Raw genomic sequence first — 17,795 nt, forward strand, 5'->3', positions numbered from 1 at the left:
TACACACAGTGCAGTGCTCTAACATAAACCATCCTTTTGGGCACTTACCATCATGTTCCTGTAATTTGTGTTCCTCCCATGCACCATTTGCCCACTTTTTCAAAATTTTCCAAATTTTCGGGGGGGGGGGGAGAGGGGTTGTACCCCCTGCCCCAAAACCCCCTTATGTCGGCTTGTGCATGCACTCTGCTACAGCTTTTACGCGTCACCACTTTCAAATGTCACCAGCCGCCACTGCTTAGAGGACTACTGCACTGCAAGAGCTCATATCTTCCTGACAAACTTTCCCCTGAGGTGAACGGACATAACTGGAATCTGGCATTTGTGGAAGTAGTGGAGTCTCTGGCTGAAAGCTTTTTGAAGCCAACTTGCTGCTGAGAGAGGGAAGGAGCCTGCCAACCCTGCAGAGTTGAGTTGGACTTGAAGTGCAGAGCAGACTTACCCCCAGTGCTGTGTAAGTCTGCCAACTGATAGAAGACTTGGGACAACAATCTGCATGCCATGAGAAAACTGGGCAGCAATCTCTCCGTGAAAATAGAAAAGCAGTTCCAGGAGGGAAAAAAAGTTTGTGGTTGTCACTACTGTCACTGAGAAGTATGTGCCAGAGTTGGACTGTGCCACCATCACACAAGCCTGTGCCAGAAATGTGCAGTGCTGCTGCGACAGACCCCACAACTGCTGCCCTCATGCCACTATTACCTTTGCTTTTGGCGACCCACCAACTACATCTCACTGGTGACCAAAAAGAGGGCCCACCATTAACAGTCACTGACTACCATTGAGGATGTAGGATAGCAGTGCCCCGTTGTCAAATTACTGCTGCTGCCCTCTCCAGGATTGTGGGACACGCTCCAGCCAGCATGTTCCCCCCTGCCCCCAGAAGCGAGAGTGACAAGCGCTAAGGGTCCTCTCCGGATGCTGGAAAATGGACCCCAAGACCTGAGCTGTGGTGAGACTGTACAATATAAGAGACTTGCTTGAAAACGGAGCACTAAAACTGAACTCTGGGGTAATGTGCATCTTCCTTTTGATACATCCCCAAGGAACACTCAAATGCCCATGGAGAGACCTACCTAGACCCACCAAAGGGGTTCGGGGAGACAATCAAGATAGGAGGAGAGGGGGCAGACTACAAGGAGCATTATCCCAAGCAGAAAATTCAGACTGTTTTATGTGCTGTGAAATATTATGTTTTAATTGTGTAGATTAAAGCATTTCTTTCTTACCAATGTAGTACACTAGATAGCACGTGGAGTCATTGTGCTTCTGGGTGATGGCTAAGTGTTGGGTTTGCAAACCCTCACACTAACTGTCTGTGAAGCCTCCGACTGCTCGACATCGCCACCACAGAGAGGCAAATGATAAAGGGGTTGTATTTGGGCCAGTCTGTAGAGCCATAGTAACACCGACCATAGGGAACACCGACCATAGGGCATCACAGGAAAACGACTGCAGCCACGCGGATGAGGTTCAGTAGTCCCTACTTGCTCCATGGCGCCTGAAACAAGTTCTGACAACTGCAAATCTGGCTTTGCGACGAACATGGATGTCAATACTCTTACACAAACGACACAGAAGAAAACAGGACAATGCCATTAAAGGGACATCAAAATAGCCCTGGCCAGAGGTAAGTGCTACTCCTTGAACTATTTTCTATGTTGTGTCTAGCGTTGCACAGAGGTGCTTTCTTGTCTTTCACCACAGTTGCACAGATAAGCTGCTTTGTGGTCACAGGTACACTAACAGTATATTATATACCCTAAAACAATACAGTATGTCTGCCAAGGTCACACAATGTTCAGCAATAAACTTGGTTGCTGAGCAATTCCAATGCCTTTTATCGGGAGAGGGAAAGAGAGAGAGGGAAAGAGAGAGAGGGAAAGAGAGAGAGAGGGAAAGAGATAAAGGGAAAGAGAGAGCGGGAAAGGGAGAGAGAGGGAAAGAGAGAGAGAGAGAGAGAGGGAAAGAGAGAGAGAGAGAGAGAGAGGGAAAGAGAGAGAGAGAGAGAGAGAGGGAAAGAGAGAGAGAGAGAGGGAAAGAGAGAGAGAGAGAGAGGGAAAGAGAGAGAGAGAGAGAGGGAAAGAGAGAGAGAGAGAGAGGAAAGAGAGAGAGAGAGAGAGAGGAGAGAGAGAGAGAGAGAGAGAGAGAGAGAGAGAGAGAGAGAGAGAGAGAGAGAGAGAGAGAGAGAGAGAGAGAGAGAGAGAGAGAGAGAGAGAGAGAGAGAGAGAGAGAGAGAGAGAGAGAGAGAGAGAGAGAGAGAGAGAGAGAGAGAGAGAGAGAGAGAGAGAGAGAGAGAGAGAGAGAGAGAGACCCTTGAGAAGGGGCCTCAGCAGGCACCTTTTGAAATCCATTACTTTTATTTAAGCAGTGGGTATACCCAGATAACTCCACCAGACGTTAAGGAGGAAGTGACAGATATAAGGATGGTGCGTTTATAGAACAAAAAGGTAGAGAGGGGACCCACAGGATGCTAATATAGACAGGTGGTCAGGACAGGATTAGCGAGAAAGGGGAGGCATAGGATGTGATTATACACAAAGCAGCAGGGACGTAGACACTAATTGGGTGGTTTTAAGGAGAAGGGTGGTGACATACTCCCAGCAGCAGTGGTTATAAATGCACAAGTAGCGACAACATGTGAATATGACTGTTTGAGTACACACAATTACAGAGGGAAAGCCCAAAAGGTAAAGCTGTACTTACATGAAAAGCACAAGCTGTATGACAGACACAGTGCGCAGCAATTCAGAAAAAGAGTTAACAAAGAGGTCATAGAGGAGCAGCAAGAACTGCAAGGACAGCACTAGGCTGTAGTTGCTGGTCTGAAGCATCTTCCTGCAGGGCTCAGCATCCAGAGTCAGAAGCGAAGACTGTCATCCTCGCTAAAAAGAGAAAGAGAGAATGCGTGTGACAGTTAGCATTTAGGCAGAGACAGAAGCTTGTGGGTTACGGAGAAAGCGAACTGGCCTGCAACACAGCACACTACTTCCTGAATCTCCTCTCGGTTCAAATTACCAGATGTGTTCATATTATGAAGAGACTGAAGTACAGATAGATATATACCTGTACTAAAAGAGCACGTGAACATGAAAGGAATTTTGCATTCTCAACTATGTTTATTCAAGTTTCTAGAGAATGTACATGCACACACATTGAAATGTTTGACAATTCAGATGCACCAGCACGTTATCTGCATTTTATTAATGGCAGCAACCTGAAGGCAGTGAAGGAGCATTCCTATTTTTACTTCCAGCCGTGCACAAAACAAAGGCCTGATTTAAAGGGCTATAACACCTTCTTTTAAGTATCACTCTGTCTAGGACCTATCTAGAATCTATTATCTAGATGCCAATGTAATGGAAGGCACAAAGGTTATCGCTTCACAAGTAGTTTAGAGAAACTATGACTTGGAGGCAGGTTTTTAACTTTATTCAACCTCCATGTAGTGTAAGATTTCAAGATTTAGTGTCTGTGAGTGATAACACAAATACTGATTTAAATGGCAACTGCTATTTTTATGTAATTATTTTACAGCACTATTCCTCCCAGTGTATTGTGTCAGAGTGCTTTACATCACACACAGAGGCATAATATGTAAAGCAGCACAGGAAGAGTTACAAAAGGCAATGAGTATTATAAGGGGTAGGAATCACATATGCGCAACACTTGTAGATGTTAAGAGTGAATGGCCAGGATAAACACACAGTCAAGATATAAAACATAACGCAGTGATTGTGGTTGTCTTTACTAAGCCCAGCACCATGTGACTCTGGGCAATAGCTCGCTTAATCTTCCCGACGGCCCCCAGCGCCTAGAGACCCTTACGGGTGATTGTGCGCTTTACAAATGTGGACTTTACTTTACTTTACTAACAAGACTTTTTTACTTCCCACAGACCCTTCTTTCCAATCTTATAATAATAGATTGAGAAAAAAAATAAGGATCTAAACCCATCATTTACAGTTTGCATGTAGCTCTATGACACTGGTAAATAGATCACTGTGACATATCAGGACTGCCTCATGACCTGGAAATAACAAAGTGATCACGGTGGATAAAAGAAATAGTCCACTTATCTATCTACATTAAATATAAACCTGTGAACTGCATGTTACATGATGTACTTTGCAGGGAGCACATTAACCGACTATGCTACTTTATGAGCTAGAACTGAGGTATTCACTAGTTATTTAACAACTATTATGATACTCTCAGAATTGCTGGGCAAGCACAAATCTCTGCAGCAGTTGTCTTAACCATGTAAAATATTTAAAAATGCAGCCTGTTTGTGGCCAATTAAGTAAGCTAGAACACATTTACTGACGAGCATGCTCTTGGGGCCTATTACTTTAAATGTATACGTTAACTGCCAGACTAGACTCTGCCTTTCAAGCTCCATCCTTGTGACTCCTCTACACCTTGACTTTCAATGTATGGGTTCTTAGTAACCCTCACCGTCTGCAGGTTTCGCTTCTTCTAGTTCACCTTTTTTTGTTTAATGTTTTACAGCCCACCCTCTCCGATTTCCATCCGGAACCCTTATGTGCTCTGTCTTTCTCCCTTTGCTCCTGCCCAGCTCCACCTCAAGAAAATATGTGTGTTCACCGCTACGGTCACAGATTCGAATCCACGCGGTCTCTAGCTTTTTATCCTCCCGACATCTACAAAAGGTGCTCCACTTAATTCATCTGTTATTCAGCGACAAGATTTTCACGGGAGAAAGTGCACTTTATATGTACACGTAAGGGTATGGATACTCTCCTCTCTCCACGACCTCCCAATACCGCCTCCCCTTGGTTCCCTTCTTTCTTCCTCTTCCCTCATCATTTGGACTTTAAACTAATCATACCAAAGCTGGCAGCCCTGTTTCTCTAAGGGTTAGAGGTATTCTACTCTTCCGGACTGCTCACTCCCGGTGCACCTCTTACTCGTCTCCTCGTCCTCTAATCTAAGCCTTGCCATTCCTAGTATCTTCCCGCCTCAGGTCCGCCAGTTCCCTATCATTAGCATCTACCGAAATCAGTTCTACCCACCCCTCCGGTTCTCACCTCGTCAGGGTTTTCAGCCACAAGCGTCATGGAAACAGCAACATCCGACTAATTTAGCCCCGCCTCTTCCGAACACGGAATCCGCACTTCTGATTCGTTCATCACTGAACCAGCATTAACCTCCTACAACTCCCAGAACGCCCAGCGGCACCACCAGGAAGTGCGTACAGAGGAGACCCCGACAGCGGCGGTGAGCAGTATTGCCAGATTGGATTAATTTCCGCAGAAATTGGCGATATTTTCCCCGTTGTTGCGGGAAATAACTCTCCAGGCGGACGGGGCAGAAACGTGGGCTTTACTAAGCCCTGTGCGCGTAAAAATCTCGGAGGGGGGGGGGGGGCGACGCAGCCAATCAAAGTCCTGCAGAGCCCCCGGATTCAGCATATAGCGCGAAAGCGCTACATAAGACGGCCGTGCTGAATTTTTATTTCTTTATGTATAAAGCGCCAGCTAGACCCGTGGGTATCGGAGCGCTTTACATACACAAAGGAAAAGAAATATTGCATAACTTTGCAGGACACGAGGGTGCGTGAAGGTATAAGCAAAGACATAATACTTATGTATACTGTGAGCGGAGAAAGACGCAGGTGGTTGAAACAGTCAGTTAACCACCACCCTTGAAGGTCAAAGTGAGGAGGAAGTACATTAAGTTATTGATGCCTAGGTTGGTTGATTTGGTCAGTAAAGTATTGGTTGAGGAGAAGTTGTTTCAGGTCTGTTTTGAAGCAAGAGACGGAGGGGTTGCATCTGATGTCAATAGGGAGTGCATTCCACATCTTGGGTACATTACCATAGAAGGATCAGCACTGGGTCGTTTTCCTTTCCAGTTTCGGAGGGATGAGAAGTGGTGAGTTGGTGCTTCTGAGAGTTCTGGATTTTCTGAATGCTTCTGGCCTGCCCCCAGATTGACTGAAACAATGTGGTCTCTAGGGGCAAGTCTCGTTTGTATGGATTTCCGCATAGTGCTATGGCATCTCTCATTAGTTACTACCAACAACCTGTCATAGGTGCCGAATTATAGGCCAGTTCTAATGGGGCATGAACACCCCGTGAGGGGCTAACAAAATAGGCTTATTTATGACTGAAAATGCTGTGCAGATCTATTCCTTACCAAATGCTTGGTGTCCTTTTGAGTCCACCGCAGAAATATTTAAAATGTTGACATGTGCAGCACAACCAATGTTTTTACCTCATTTTAAAAGTCAGCACGAAATAACGCAGCCTGCCCTTGGGTACATTGTTTTGGAACACCCTGAAAGTGAGAGAAGCAAACGGTCCCTAATGAGCCATAGAATACATGATCAAAGCCACCAGTCCTCCTCTTTCAGTCCCCACCTCAGGGTCTCTACGTACACACGCTGCTTCTACTGATCTGGAAGGACTGGGGGCGCTGTGGCATTTGAGAGAGGAGTCAGGAGTGTCAAGGCAAGGGCTGGTTGGCCTACCCTGCAGCCAGCTTCTGTTGCGCGTGAGATTCCTAGGTGCCCAGCAGGTTATTTAAGGCAAGGTTAGTTGTCCAAGTCACCAAGTGTCCTTCTGCTCAGCTGCTGTCAGCTGCCCTCTCTCTCTTCCTCTTCTTCCCGCACCTCCTCACTTGCTGAAAACCGTGACTTAAAAAAAAGTAGTTTCCTCTACTTTCCCTCATCCGTTCCCCTGTGGATTTGATCCAAAAAAAAGAAAACACTTGTGCTGGAAATGTCCTCTTTTTCTGAAATGTTTCTGTTCCATAGTGCAGCCTCGGGAGGAAGAACATTTTTTTGGGAGAATACAAAAAATAAATATCTAAATAAAGCATGACCAAGTGGTAGTAAAGTGGCCAGATTGTTTTTATTCACGCCCAAACACATTAGCGCCATTTTACAGAGTTTACCAGTATAGCGCTACTTTTCTTTTCTCGTCTTTCTTTGAACAGCATTGATTTCCCCGGGTGTGGAAGTGACCCAATCCTGTCAGCACTTTAATGCCTGATTGATTGACAGGAGTGGAAAACATTTAGGGCCATCTGTAGGTGAGGCAATACCGGTCGGTAACGGTGAAATTCGGTAAATTTCACTGTTACCGACCGGTATTTAGGGATTAGAGATGTAGGAGGCAGGTTTCAAGGATTCGGTAATTTACCGAATCTGTAATTTAAGGAATCGGTAAATTACTGAATTCTCAAAATACTGATTCGGTTAATTACCAAATCCTTAATTCCTATGTAGGAGGCACTCAAGTGAGTGCATTTTAGCATTCAGGATTCGTTATTTACCACCAACTATAAGATGGTGGTAAATACCGAATACCTTAGTAAAAGCAATTTATTGCTTTTTTTCCAGTGCCATGTGGCAGACATACATGCCCATAGGGCATGTATGTGTGCTATATGTGCACACATGCACGATTCAGGGGTGCAACAGTGTGTCAATGTGACACCCTGCCACACTTGAATATGTTCCCCCTATTACGGATTCGCTATTTACCGAATCGGTAATAGTGAATGGCTTCCCATTCATTCCTATAAAGTAAAGTAAAGTCCACATTTGTAAAGCGCACAATCACCCGTAAGGGTCTCTAGGCGCTGGGGGGCCGTCGGGAAGATTAAGCGAGCTATTGCCCAGAGTCACATGGTGCTGGGCTGACCTGCCGCCGGAGCCGGGGATCGAACCGTGGTCCCCAGATTCCAGCGTCAGTCGCCCTGGCCGCGGCGCCACACCTCTTCCCAATGGGCCTCTAGGCCCATAGGAATGAATGGGAATTACCGAATCGGTAATACCGAATATTACAGATTCGGTAAAATGTACTGAATATTTACCTACTTACTATTTACCGATTTTCAAATACCGAATCGATAAAATTCGGTATTTAAAAATCGGTAAATAGTGATTACCTACATATGGCCCTTAATGTGATCCTTATCAGTAGTTTTCCTTATTTTAGTTTAGTTATTTTTAGTTTATAAAATCTGTGTTCAGGGATGTGGTCTCTTTAAACCATATTGCTCACATTTTGTAAGGAATCGACATTGAAACACGTCCCTTCTGGACCCTGCAGTCCTGTCCTTAACTTTTCAGGCAAACACACTCATTGATTTCTGAACAATGAGTGTAAAAGTGTTAAGGTAACCATGTTGTTCTGCTTACATTTCACATTCTTTACTTAATCTTGCATTCCCTATTCCCTATGAGGGTTTGCCTTTCCCAAGATGTCACCTGGCAGCATATTACTCTTGTCTAGTGCATAGTTTGAATTGAGTCGCCTACAGGTGTTAATAGCGGGGCACAATTGGGTTGTAGCTGAAGGCAGTGCAATTTTCTCTCAGTGGGACAGTATGGTGGTCACTCTGGGGAGAGGATGTGCCACTATGGCCAGAGCTGCCGAATTTGGAACTGGGTAACCAGGTTCAGTCTTCAGGAACAATCCACCACACCACTCTCCTGAGGAAGCACATTTCCATGCTAGACCTTAAAAGCCCTGGTGTCTTAGCACCTTCAAGGCCTGTCCACCACAATCCATACTGAAGTTCACCTCCAGTCTTGCGGGCAGGCCTACGAAGCAGCACACCCTAGAGCAACAGTGACTCTGTCACTGAGGTCACAGGACTTTGGAGGTCAGTCCGCCACACCCATTGGTACCTCCATTGGCCTTGTTTCAGCAGGAGTAGTACAACTCACCAGGGATCAGCAATGCAGGATTTGCATGCACACCAAACTAAGACGCTTCTTTACAAGAGAATGGCGAAGCGTGGCGTTAAGCACACATTGCTAATGCCACACTCCACCATTCTGAAAATGCAGGGATGCACCGTATTTTCAATAATATATCACATCCCTGCATTTTCCCTAGGGCTAAACCCAGCTGCCGAGCACCAACGCATGCACACTTGCACCCATAGTGCATGGGTGCCAGCGTTGAGGCAATGATTGTTTATGTGCAGGAAGGTGTCCCTTCCTGCACATAAACAATCCAGTATGGTGAATTATAACTTCTATTTGTGCTGCATTGTGCAGCACACATAGAAGTTGCAACTCGTCATTTATTAAATGTTTATGTGCAGGAAGGGATACCTTCCTGCACATGATTAATCCTTCATGGTGATTTGCTGTTTCTATGTGTGCTGCACAATTGAGCACACATTAAAACAGCAAAAACCAGAAATTAAGCATTTATTCTCGTTTCGCCATGTTAAGACCAGGTTTTCCTTGGTCTTAATTTTGGCGTTGCCTCTTATTCACGCCACCCTTGTAAATAGGGAGCAGCGTCAAAATCAATGGATGTTGCGACGGAACATAGGCCTGCCTGACAGACACTCTTCTTGTTCAGGTCAGGCAGGCAGGAGCTGGATATGCCTTCAATGCGCGGACTCCCTGAGATGAACTTTGCCAGGCGGAGGATTTCACAGCCCTGTTGGCGTGACCTCCTCAGTCCGGCAAAATTGCCCTGAGGCCCTTCCCTAGTGATGAAGGGGAGCATCATCGATTGCCTTGGACCCAGGCACTTCAGTTTTAAGCGCTGAAGTTCCCAGGGCAGTGTCTCGGAGTCACAGAGTTGGGTGGGGTTAGCAGTGTCATTGACCCCATCCCACTCTGTGACGAGGTTGAGACTGTTGCCTTCCAATTAGCCAATGAGGTAAGGCAGAAGTCCCAACCCTTCTAGGACCTCTGAGGCTTCCTTCTTGGAGAGCTGCTAAGGTAAGTTGTATCCGTATTTTTTTAATTCAATTCAATTACAACTTTATTTCGATCTTTAGATCATAAAAGTGCACAATTAAAAACGAATATATCACATTTCCATCTCACACTTAGCGATAGAGTAAATTTGTCACAATAATAAGGTCATGGGGCATGAAGTTTAACAATCCATCATAAAAAAAAGAGTATACAGATAAAATCAAATAATTCATTAATATAATAAATAAAGTAGTTAAGATGTTAAAAATTCTTCATAATTATTTTTTTTTTTAAACAGTAAGACACATATCTCATAAATTATTAGTCATAACATTAATATATCTGGACACTCCATAGAGAAAAGAATTCATCATTAGATTTTTTCAACGGCTTTACAAAGTTTAAAAACAAGATTTTTCAAATAATTACTAGAGTTTTATGGAACAGTTGTCACAATTTCAACCCTTTTTTTGCTCTAATATACATTACACAGGAGAGGAATCTAGAAACACAAAAAACCACCAATTGCGTGGTTTCGGACCTTAATAAATGTTCTGCCTCTCTGCGCTGCCTTAAATTTAAATTGATGCAGAGAGGTTTGATCCATCTTTTTCTTGGTGTGTCGTACAGTGGACATAAAAAGAGTATGTGTGCATCATCCTCCTTGACCTAATAAAGGTGTTTACAAAATGTACATTCATCATAATTTTTGTCGTCACGGTTACAACCCCATTTAGATTTGTGTTCATTGGTTTGCAATACCCCATATCTAAATTTCACGTACAATGATTTTGCAATTGGTGGGCGTACCTCATCCAATAGTGATTCAAATAGAGCTATATCTTTAAACAGGAGAAAGGATGTAGATAGAGAACCTAAATTGGAGCCGTGCAGAAATCGACTGCTCACATGACTCCAAAAGGATGACTTTACAATCTTACTACACACCGTAGTCCGCTTTGAAGGCTCATCCCAGTAGTGTGCTAGGCCTATTTTTTTAAGCCATAACAACACATGTTGCAACCACGGGATGGTGTTTATGGGACCAAAACTCATTATCTCCTGCAACCATTTTTTATAGCGTACTAGCTCTACCGTTGCCCAAATTCTTAGCCAAAATAAGAGGGGGCTCAATACTGCGAGATTGTCAGTACGTTTTAAGTTAAGATCGAGTGTTACCGGAAGCATCGGGGTCCTATTGGGTAAAGACAGTAACTTACGAATACATTTATTTTCCCCAATTTCGAAGTAACGTTTACAGTAGGCTACCCCAAAGTTCTGTCCCATACAAGGCTGCGGACTGAGCCTTGAATTTATAAACCTCTATGGCTGGGGAAACTGCCCTAGAGGTGCTCCCTCTATGTTTCTTTGTAATAGGGGCACAATTTTGGAGAAGAACTATTCTGTTTTTTCCAGTTGTGGCTTCCATGATAGTTTCGAATCTAATGTAATGCCCTGGTAATTAAAACTATGTACATGTTCCAATCTTTGGCAATTTAACTCTAGATTGCTTTTAAAAGATTTATGCGGGTTAATAGACATTTATTTGGTCTTGCATGGACTAATTTCCAATCCCTTGTTGGTACAATACAGATGAAAGGAATTCAACAAATTCTGGAGCCCACTGGGCGTTTGTGAGATCAAGATGGTATCATCTGCAAAAAGTAGTGCTGGAATTATTTCCCCAGCCAGCCTAGGGGAATCATTTTTACAACCCTTCAGGAAGCTAGGAATATCATTTACGTACAATGTGAACAGGGTGGGCGCCAAGATACAGCCTTGGCGCACACCCCTACTCACATGAATTTCCCTGGTAAGTTCACCCCTCGGCGCCCATCTCACTTTTGCATAGTTCCCCTCATGCAGCCTGATTATCTGGACCAGTAGTTCGATAGGTACCCCCAGATCTTTCAGGCAGCACCAAAAGTGGCTCCTGGGTACCAAATCGAACGAGGCCCTCAAGTCAATAAATGCAATATATAAACTACCCTGTCTTATGGTTATATATTTCCAGCAAAGACACAGAAATCTGAAGACTTGGTCGATGGTACTTGTCTTCTTTCTAAACCCGGCTTGATATTTGGAAAGCAACCCGACTTCTTCGATCCAGTCCGATAGCCGAGATAATAAATGCTTAGCATGCAGTTTCTGTGGAATGTCAATCAAACTAATAGGGCGATAATTCGCCGGATCGTGTCTATTACCCTTTTTAAAAATTGTAACTATCTCTGCCCCCTTCCATGTGTTTGGTATTGGTTCAAATTTAGCTATTGCGTTACATAGGTAGTTAATATATGGGCCCCATATACTTAAGTCATGTTTAAAAAGGTCGCCAGGAATTTTGTCCGGTCCCGGTGCTTTGCCGGATTTGGCTGATCCCAATAATGAAATTGTTTTGTTTAAAGTAAAATTCAGGTTGACTGCCTTAGCATTATTAATCATTTCCTCAGTTAAAACAAAGCTATTGCCATTGGATTCAGAATGTAGTGCAGAGAAGTGATCCACCCAAGTGCTTTCATCTAGGAATAAGTCTCTTTGTGTTCTTCCTGACCTATTGTCTTTGGCCATTAAAATCCGGCCTGCTCTTTTTCTTTAGCTGCACAAATTAGATCTGCCCAGATCTCCTCATCCCAAGACCTCTTTGCAGCATCAATGGTCTGTTTATACATACGTCTTTTATCCCTTATTTTATCTGTATGTTCACTCTTAATAGCCTTTATTAGCTCTTGCTTTGCTATTCAGCAATCCCCGTTAAACCACGGGTTACCTGGGCTAATCCTGTCTGATATTCCTACCTTTTTTTCTTTAGCTGCTTTAGTTAAAACAGGTCCTAGGGATCTAACCAATCTGTCATGGACTTCTATCATTTTGGGTTGAACCGAGGCATTCTCTATAAAGGGTGCAATGGTCTCTGCGAAGATAGAATAAATGCTAGCCATTGCTCTTGTATTCCCTAAAATAAATGGGCATTTTATAGCTCGGTTATTACTCCTTAGTAAAATTTCATTATCCAGGCTACCTATCTCATCTGAATCCGAATGTGGTGGGAGGAAGAAATCTAGCAATATCGATAAGTTCAAGGGCCGGTGGTCGCTTTCAATTCTATCAAACTTCTTTAAGATCGACCAAGTGACTCCAGAATCCCAGTGACACTAGGATGTAGTCTATATTGCTCCTTGATTTGCCTCTACTAAACATATGAGCATTGGGTCTGTCTGAAGGAAGGAGCCAATTGCAGGCTCTAAGGCTGTAAGACATTGTTAACTTTAATAATTGAGTCACAGCAGCTGTACACTTAACCACTTTATTACCTTCTAACTCTGGGATGTTGAATGACAGGTCTTCGGCCTCCAATAAGTTGCCGAATCCCGATACAGGCTCAAAATTACAGTTGAAGTCACCTCCAACTATGATATTCGATTCCTGTCCCAGAGTATCAAGGAATAGTTCCAGCTGATTAATTACTAGTGACTCACGATGTGCTGGGCTTGGTCTATTGTAGATATTAAACAAGTGCACAGCCTCACCGTCTTTTGAAACCAGTTTTAGGCCCAGTATATCTTTGGATGGAACATTCAAAGGCGCTATAGTAATTTCAAGAGAAATCCGAATCCAGATCACCAGTCCCCCCGATGGTCTTCCCCTTAGGGAGGGGCTCGCCTCCACACTAAATGTTTTGAAGCCAACCCTGTGAGGTGTATCTAGAAGCCAGGTTTCCTGTAGGAGTATCACATCCCCAGTCTCAATGTAGGTATTCCACATTGGGTCTGACAAATTCCTCCTTAGCCCTGCAATGTCCCACGAGAACACGTGCAGATTTGGTATATTTTTCGATGCCCTAGATTGCAACACATCATCGATACCCAGGATCCCAGTAGTACTGTGAGAATCAATATTGTGAAACCTAGTAACCGAAGGGATCTCTATTTTTGTTACCTGAGTTTCGCTAGAGCTGGCTACCATCAACAGAGTAAACACTTCCACCCTATCCACACAATTTATCTCCATGGGAACTGTAGGTATTTCCGGCCCACACAGTATATGCTCTAAATGTCAATCCAGGTCATCCACGGTTGATAGGACCCCAAAGGAGTTATTCAATGAGACTTTCGGAGCATCACCAACTCAGTTATCTATCTCCGCTGGTCTGTAAAAATATCCCAGCGGTACAGCACTAATGTTGGTGGTCCCCAGATCAAGCATCTCATTATTCGCTAGGATGGCCCTAATCATGTGCGGCCACCTAAAGTTTACCACCACACAATCCCCTCTAATGTTTTTCCTAGATTCTCCCACCCAACCCACCCTACGTACCATTAAGATGTCAGCTTCTCTCAATGGATTACATTTCCTAAATTTTGCCAGCCAACCAACTACCTTATTTTTCAAATTAGACCAGTTCTCTTTCTGTTCCCTTCTAAGCACCGGTACTCCTGCCAAAATTAGCGTATAGGGGCAAGAAGCAGGTGGTAACTTTAGGACGTCCTCATTGGGAATTAGATCTGTACCTTTGAGGCTAAATAAAACCGGTTTGTCTGTTTGGGCTCCATGCCTGTCACAAGCTGGGGCACCATATTGGCGAACTCCTACCTCCCTTTGGGGTTCAATAGTAACTCTTGCCTCAGTTACTACTGTTCCTGCACTATTGTCAACTATAAGATTATCATGTGGTCTTGGGATATTCCTTGTCTTATTGCAGCATATAATTATCTCTGGTTCGAGTGGGATGGGTTATTTACAACCTGGCCACTTGCTTTGGGTGGAACTCCCTGTGTATTTCCAATCCCTCTCTTCTGTGCACAGTCTCCAGATGGGGAGCAACCCGAACTCAACAACCCCATTGTGTTTTGCAGTAGACCCAGCTTCTCTTCCAGCGGTTTTAAGGCCTTGCAGATAAGGTCATCTATATCCGCTAACATACCATCCCTTGCAGAATCCAGGGATTCTTTTACGATAGACTCAAGATCCCCAAGATGGTTGACTGTGGTTGGGGCATGTAGGTCATCATAACTCTGTTTGAGTCGAAACACTCTTCCCAAGGGCTCTATTGTTGTCTAGGCATATTTTATTACCCCCAGCGACCCTGGCCCTCACTTTCCTGGGTGCTGGAGATTTTTTTTTTTTACACCTTTGCCATCTATTTTTTTTGCTACCAATGTCTGATTTTTATTTCTTGATCTGGATCCCACACTAGAAGTATCATTGATCATTATAGGGCTGGCTAAATTTGAGCAAGCTAGAGCCAGTCCCTCCTCCTCATCTTTTTCGGCAGAACCTATGGATGGAATCTGAGGTGTACCAGAGAGCCTAGGTGAACCTCTTTGCATGTAAATTGGGTCAAGGGACAGCCTCCTTTCAGCAATTTGAATCTCATGGTTAAGGAGGGATTCAGCCCTAATAATAAAAGCATCTAGGGTAGCTGCGGGTCCTTTACGTTTACTCATGGCGCAGCCCCTTGTCACAAGTGTGAAAAAAGAAAATAATATAAAAGATGGACAATATAATACACCAGTGGGACGAGTACAATAAGGAAGGGTGACCAGCCTCTCCAGTGGCTGGAGCTTACCAACAACTTATGATCTACCAAAGTCCAGATGTCAGCGGGGTGGCCCAGTCCAGTCTCCGTCAGGCTACGATGGGCATGGACGGGCCCGCCCTTGGCCTGGACTTTGCCCGGGCACGCCCGCGCGCATCCCGTGCTGCGGTATTCCTTTCGTTGCTTTAAGCACCTCCTGGTGCACGTGACCCCGTTAGGCGTGTAGAACTAGTGCACAGGATGCTGGGATGTGTAGTCCCCACACGCTAGTAAACAATGGTGGCGCTCGAGAACCCTCTCGAGCGCGGCGGCCCCCTCAGGACTACGGGCTCTCCTCTAGTGGCAGCAGGTAGGGATTTGGGCACAACAACAAAGTTTCAGCAAGATTTTGGATGTGATTTATAGATTTATACTTTTATTAGTGTTGTGAATGGGTGTGTGCGTGTGTGAATGCACAAGTGTAAGTGAGGTGTATTTGCATGTGTGGCCACCGCCCCCTCCCTGGTAAAATTACCGGCCATCACTGCTTTTAACACGGATATCCTTTTGTTATTTGCAGTTACAATGCCACAATCCTTCTACTATAGCATAGTAAGGCATTACTTTATGGTTTATATCTTTTTAGGTCTCGGCCTGACGTCAGCAGCGCATGCACTGCTCTCGTCATATGAGACTTCTTGGAATCGATACGATTCCATAAGCCTCAACTCAGCTCTGCCTTCAGCTTTCATTCGTGCGCGTAGTTTGACGTCACAAAATATGCCTAAAGCAGTGCATTGATTACACTGAAGGCATGCCAATCATTCTTTGTTGCCACCCTGTCTCCTTTTAGGCACGCCCACTAGGATTGGATAGTTTAAGGGCGGATATACACTGTTTCCGTTAAAGGACTCAAAGCACTTTTTTTTCTAATTTGCAGCGCCGTCCACATGCTTGTAATGGCCGCTGACAGTCTCTCCTGCTACTGCCCTCCCCACCCTCTCAAAATGTGGAATTCTGCTGCATCATCAACGCACCTTATCTCTCTGGTGTTTAGATTTTTAAAGCAATCTATTCATGCATTCATTTGCGCATTATGATGAGCTGACGAGTATATTTCGTGTGAGACGGGGTTGGACTACAGAGGTATGTTTGAATAGTCAGAGCCTTTAGAGCCAGAGAACTAGGTCAGCAGAGCTGCTCTAGAGGCAGAGAACCAGGTCAGCAGAGCTGCTCTAGTGCCTACGAAACAGGTCAGCAGAGCTGCTCAAGAACCTAAGGACCAGGTCAGCGGAGCTGCTCTAGAGCCTAAGAACCAGGTCAGCAGAGCTGCTCTAGAGCCTAAGAAGCAGGTCAGCAGAGCTGCTTTAGAGCCAGAGAACCAGGTCAGCAGAGTTACTCTAGAGCCAGAGAACTAGGTCAGCAGAGCTGCTTTAGAGCCAGAGAACCAGGTCAGCAGAGCAGCTCCAGAGCCTAAGAACCAGGTCAGCAGAGCTACATTAGAGCCTAAGAACCAGGTCAGCAGAGCTGCTCTAGTGGCAGAGAACTAGGTCAGCAGAGCTGCTGTAGAGCCAGAGAACCAGGTCAGCAGAGCTGCTGTAGAGCCAGAGAACCAGGGCAGCAGAGCTGCTTTAGAGCCAGAGAACCAGGTCAGCGAGCTGCTTTAGAGCCATACAACAGGTTAGAAGAGCTGCTGTAGAGCCAGAGAACCAAGTCAGCAGAGCTGCTCTAGATCCAGAGAACCAGGTCAGCAGAGTTGGTGTAAAGCCAGAGAAATCAGGTCGGCAGAGCTGCTTTAGAGCCAGAAAAACCAGGTCAGCAGAGCTGCTCTAGAGCCAGAGAACCAGGTCAGCAGAGCTGCTCTAGAGCCAGAGAACCAGGTCAGCAGAGCTGCTTTAGAGCCATAGAACCAGGTGAGCAGAGCTGCTGTAAAGCCATAGAACCAGGTGAGCAGAGCTGCTTTAGAGCCAGAGAACCAGGTCAGCTTAGCTGCTCTAGACCCTAAGAACAAGTTCAGCAGAACTGCTTTAGAGCCAGAGAACCAGGTCAGCAGAGCTGCTCTAGAGCCTAAGAAGCTGGTCAGCAGAGCTGTTCTAGAGGCAGAGAACCAGGTCAGCAGAGCTGCTTTAGAGGGAGACAACCAGGTCAGCAGAGCTGCTTTAGAGCCAGAGAACCAGGCAGCAGAGCAGAGCTGCTCTAGAGCCATAGAACCAGGTCAGCAGAACTGCTTTAGAGCCATAGACCTGGGTCAGCAGAGCTGCTTTAGAGGCAGGGAACCAGGCCAGCAGAGCTGTTGTAGAGCCAGAGAACCAGGTCAGCAGAGCTGCTCTAGAGCCTAAGAACTAGGGCCCGATGTAGGTAATTAGTATTTACCGATTTGTAAATACTGAATTTTACCGATTCGGTATTTACAAATCGGTAAATGCTATGTAGGTATTTTTACCGTTTTTTTTTTTTTTACCGAATCTGTAACATTCGCTAATTACCGATTTGGTAATTGGCATTGATTTCTTTGGGTCTTGAGGCCCATAGAAATCAATGTCTATTGCCAAATCGGTAAATACCGATTTGGTAAAATTACCG

The 17,795-nt window shown here is 44.9% G+C and overlaps 2 protein-coding genes across 4 annotated transcripts in view; one reads left to right on the forward strand and one right to left on the reverse strand.

Annotated features, from left to right (window-relative positions):
- The window catches only part of TMEM138 (transmembrane protein 138), a 73,304-nt gene extending 68,184 nt beyond the window's left edge, over positions 1–5,120 (reverse strand). Inside the window, exons 1-2 of one of the 2 annotated variants that reach the window (XM_078680635.1) lie at positions 5,049–5,120; positions 2,704–2,882 (exon numbers count right to left, since the gene is read on the reverse strand). In XM_078680635.1, the coding sequence (XP_078536761.1) occupies positions 2,704–2,831 (128 nt within the window). In that variant the 5' untranslated portion in view covers positions 2,832–2,882; positions 5,049–5,120. Of the gene's footprint in view, positions 1–2,703; positions 2,883–4,849; positions 4,991–5,048 lie in introns of those variants that run through there. The other variant, XM_078680636.1, reaches the window with a different exon arrangement.
- The window catches only part of CYB561A3 (cytochrome b561 family member A3), a 244,171-nt gene continuing 231,493 nt past the window's right edge, over positions 5,118–17,795 (forward strand). The window contains exon 1 of one of the 2 annotated variants that reach the window (XM_078680631.1): positions 5,118–5,238. The gene's annotated coding sequence lies outside the window, so the exon portion shown is untranslated. Of the gene's footprint in view, positions 5,239–5,879; positions 5,896–17,795 lie in introns of those variants that run through there. The other variant, XM_078680632.1, reaches the window with a different exon arrangement.

The sequence above is a fragment of the Lissotriton helveticus genome, chromosome 3_1 (assembly GCF_964261635.1).
Source record: "Lissotriton helveticus chromosome 3_1, aLisHel1.1, whole genome shotgun sequence".
In the NCBI taxonomy this organism is placed as follows: Eukaryota; Metazoa; Chordata; class Amphibia; order Caudata; family Salamandridae; genus Lissotriton; species Lissotriton helveticus.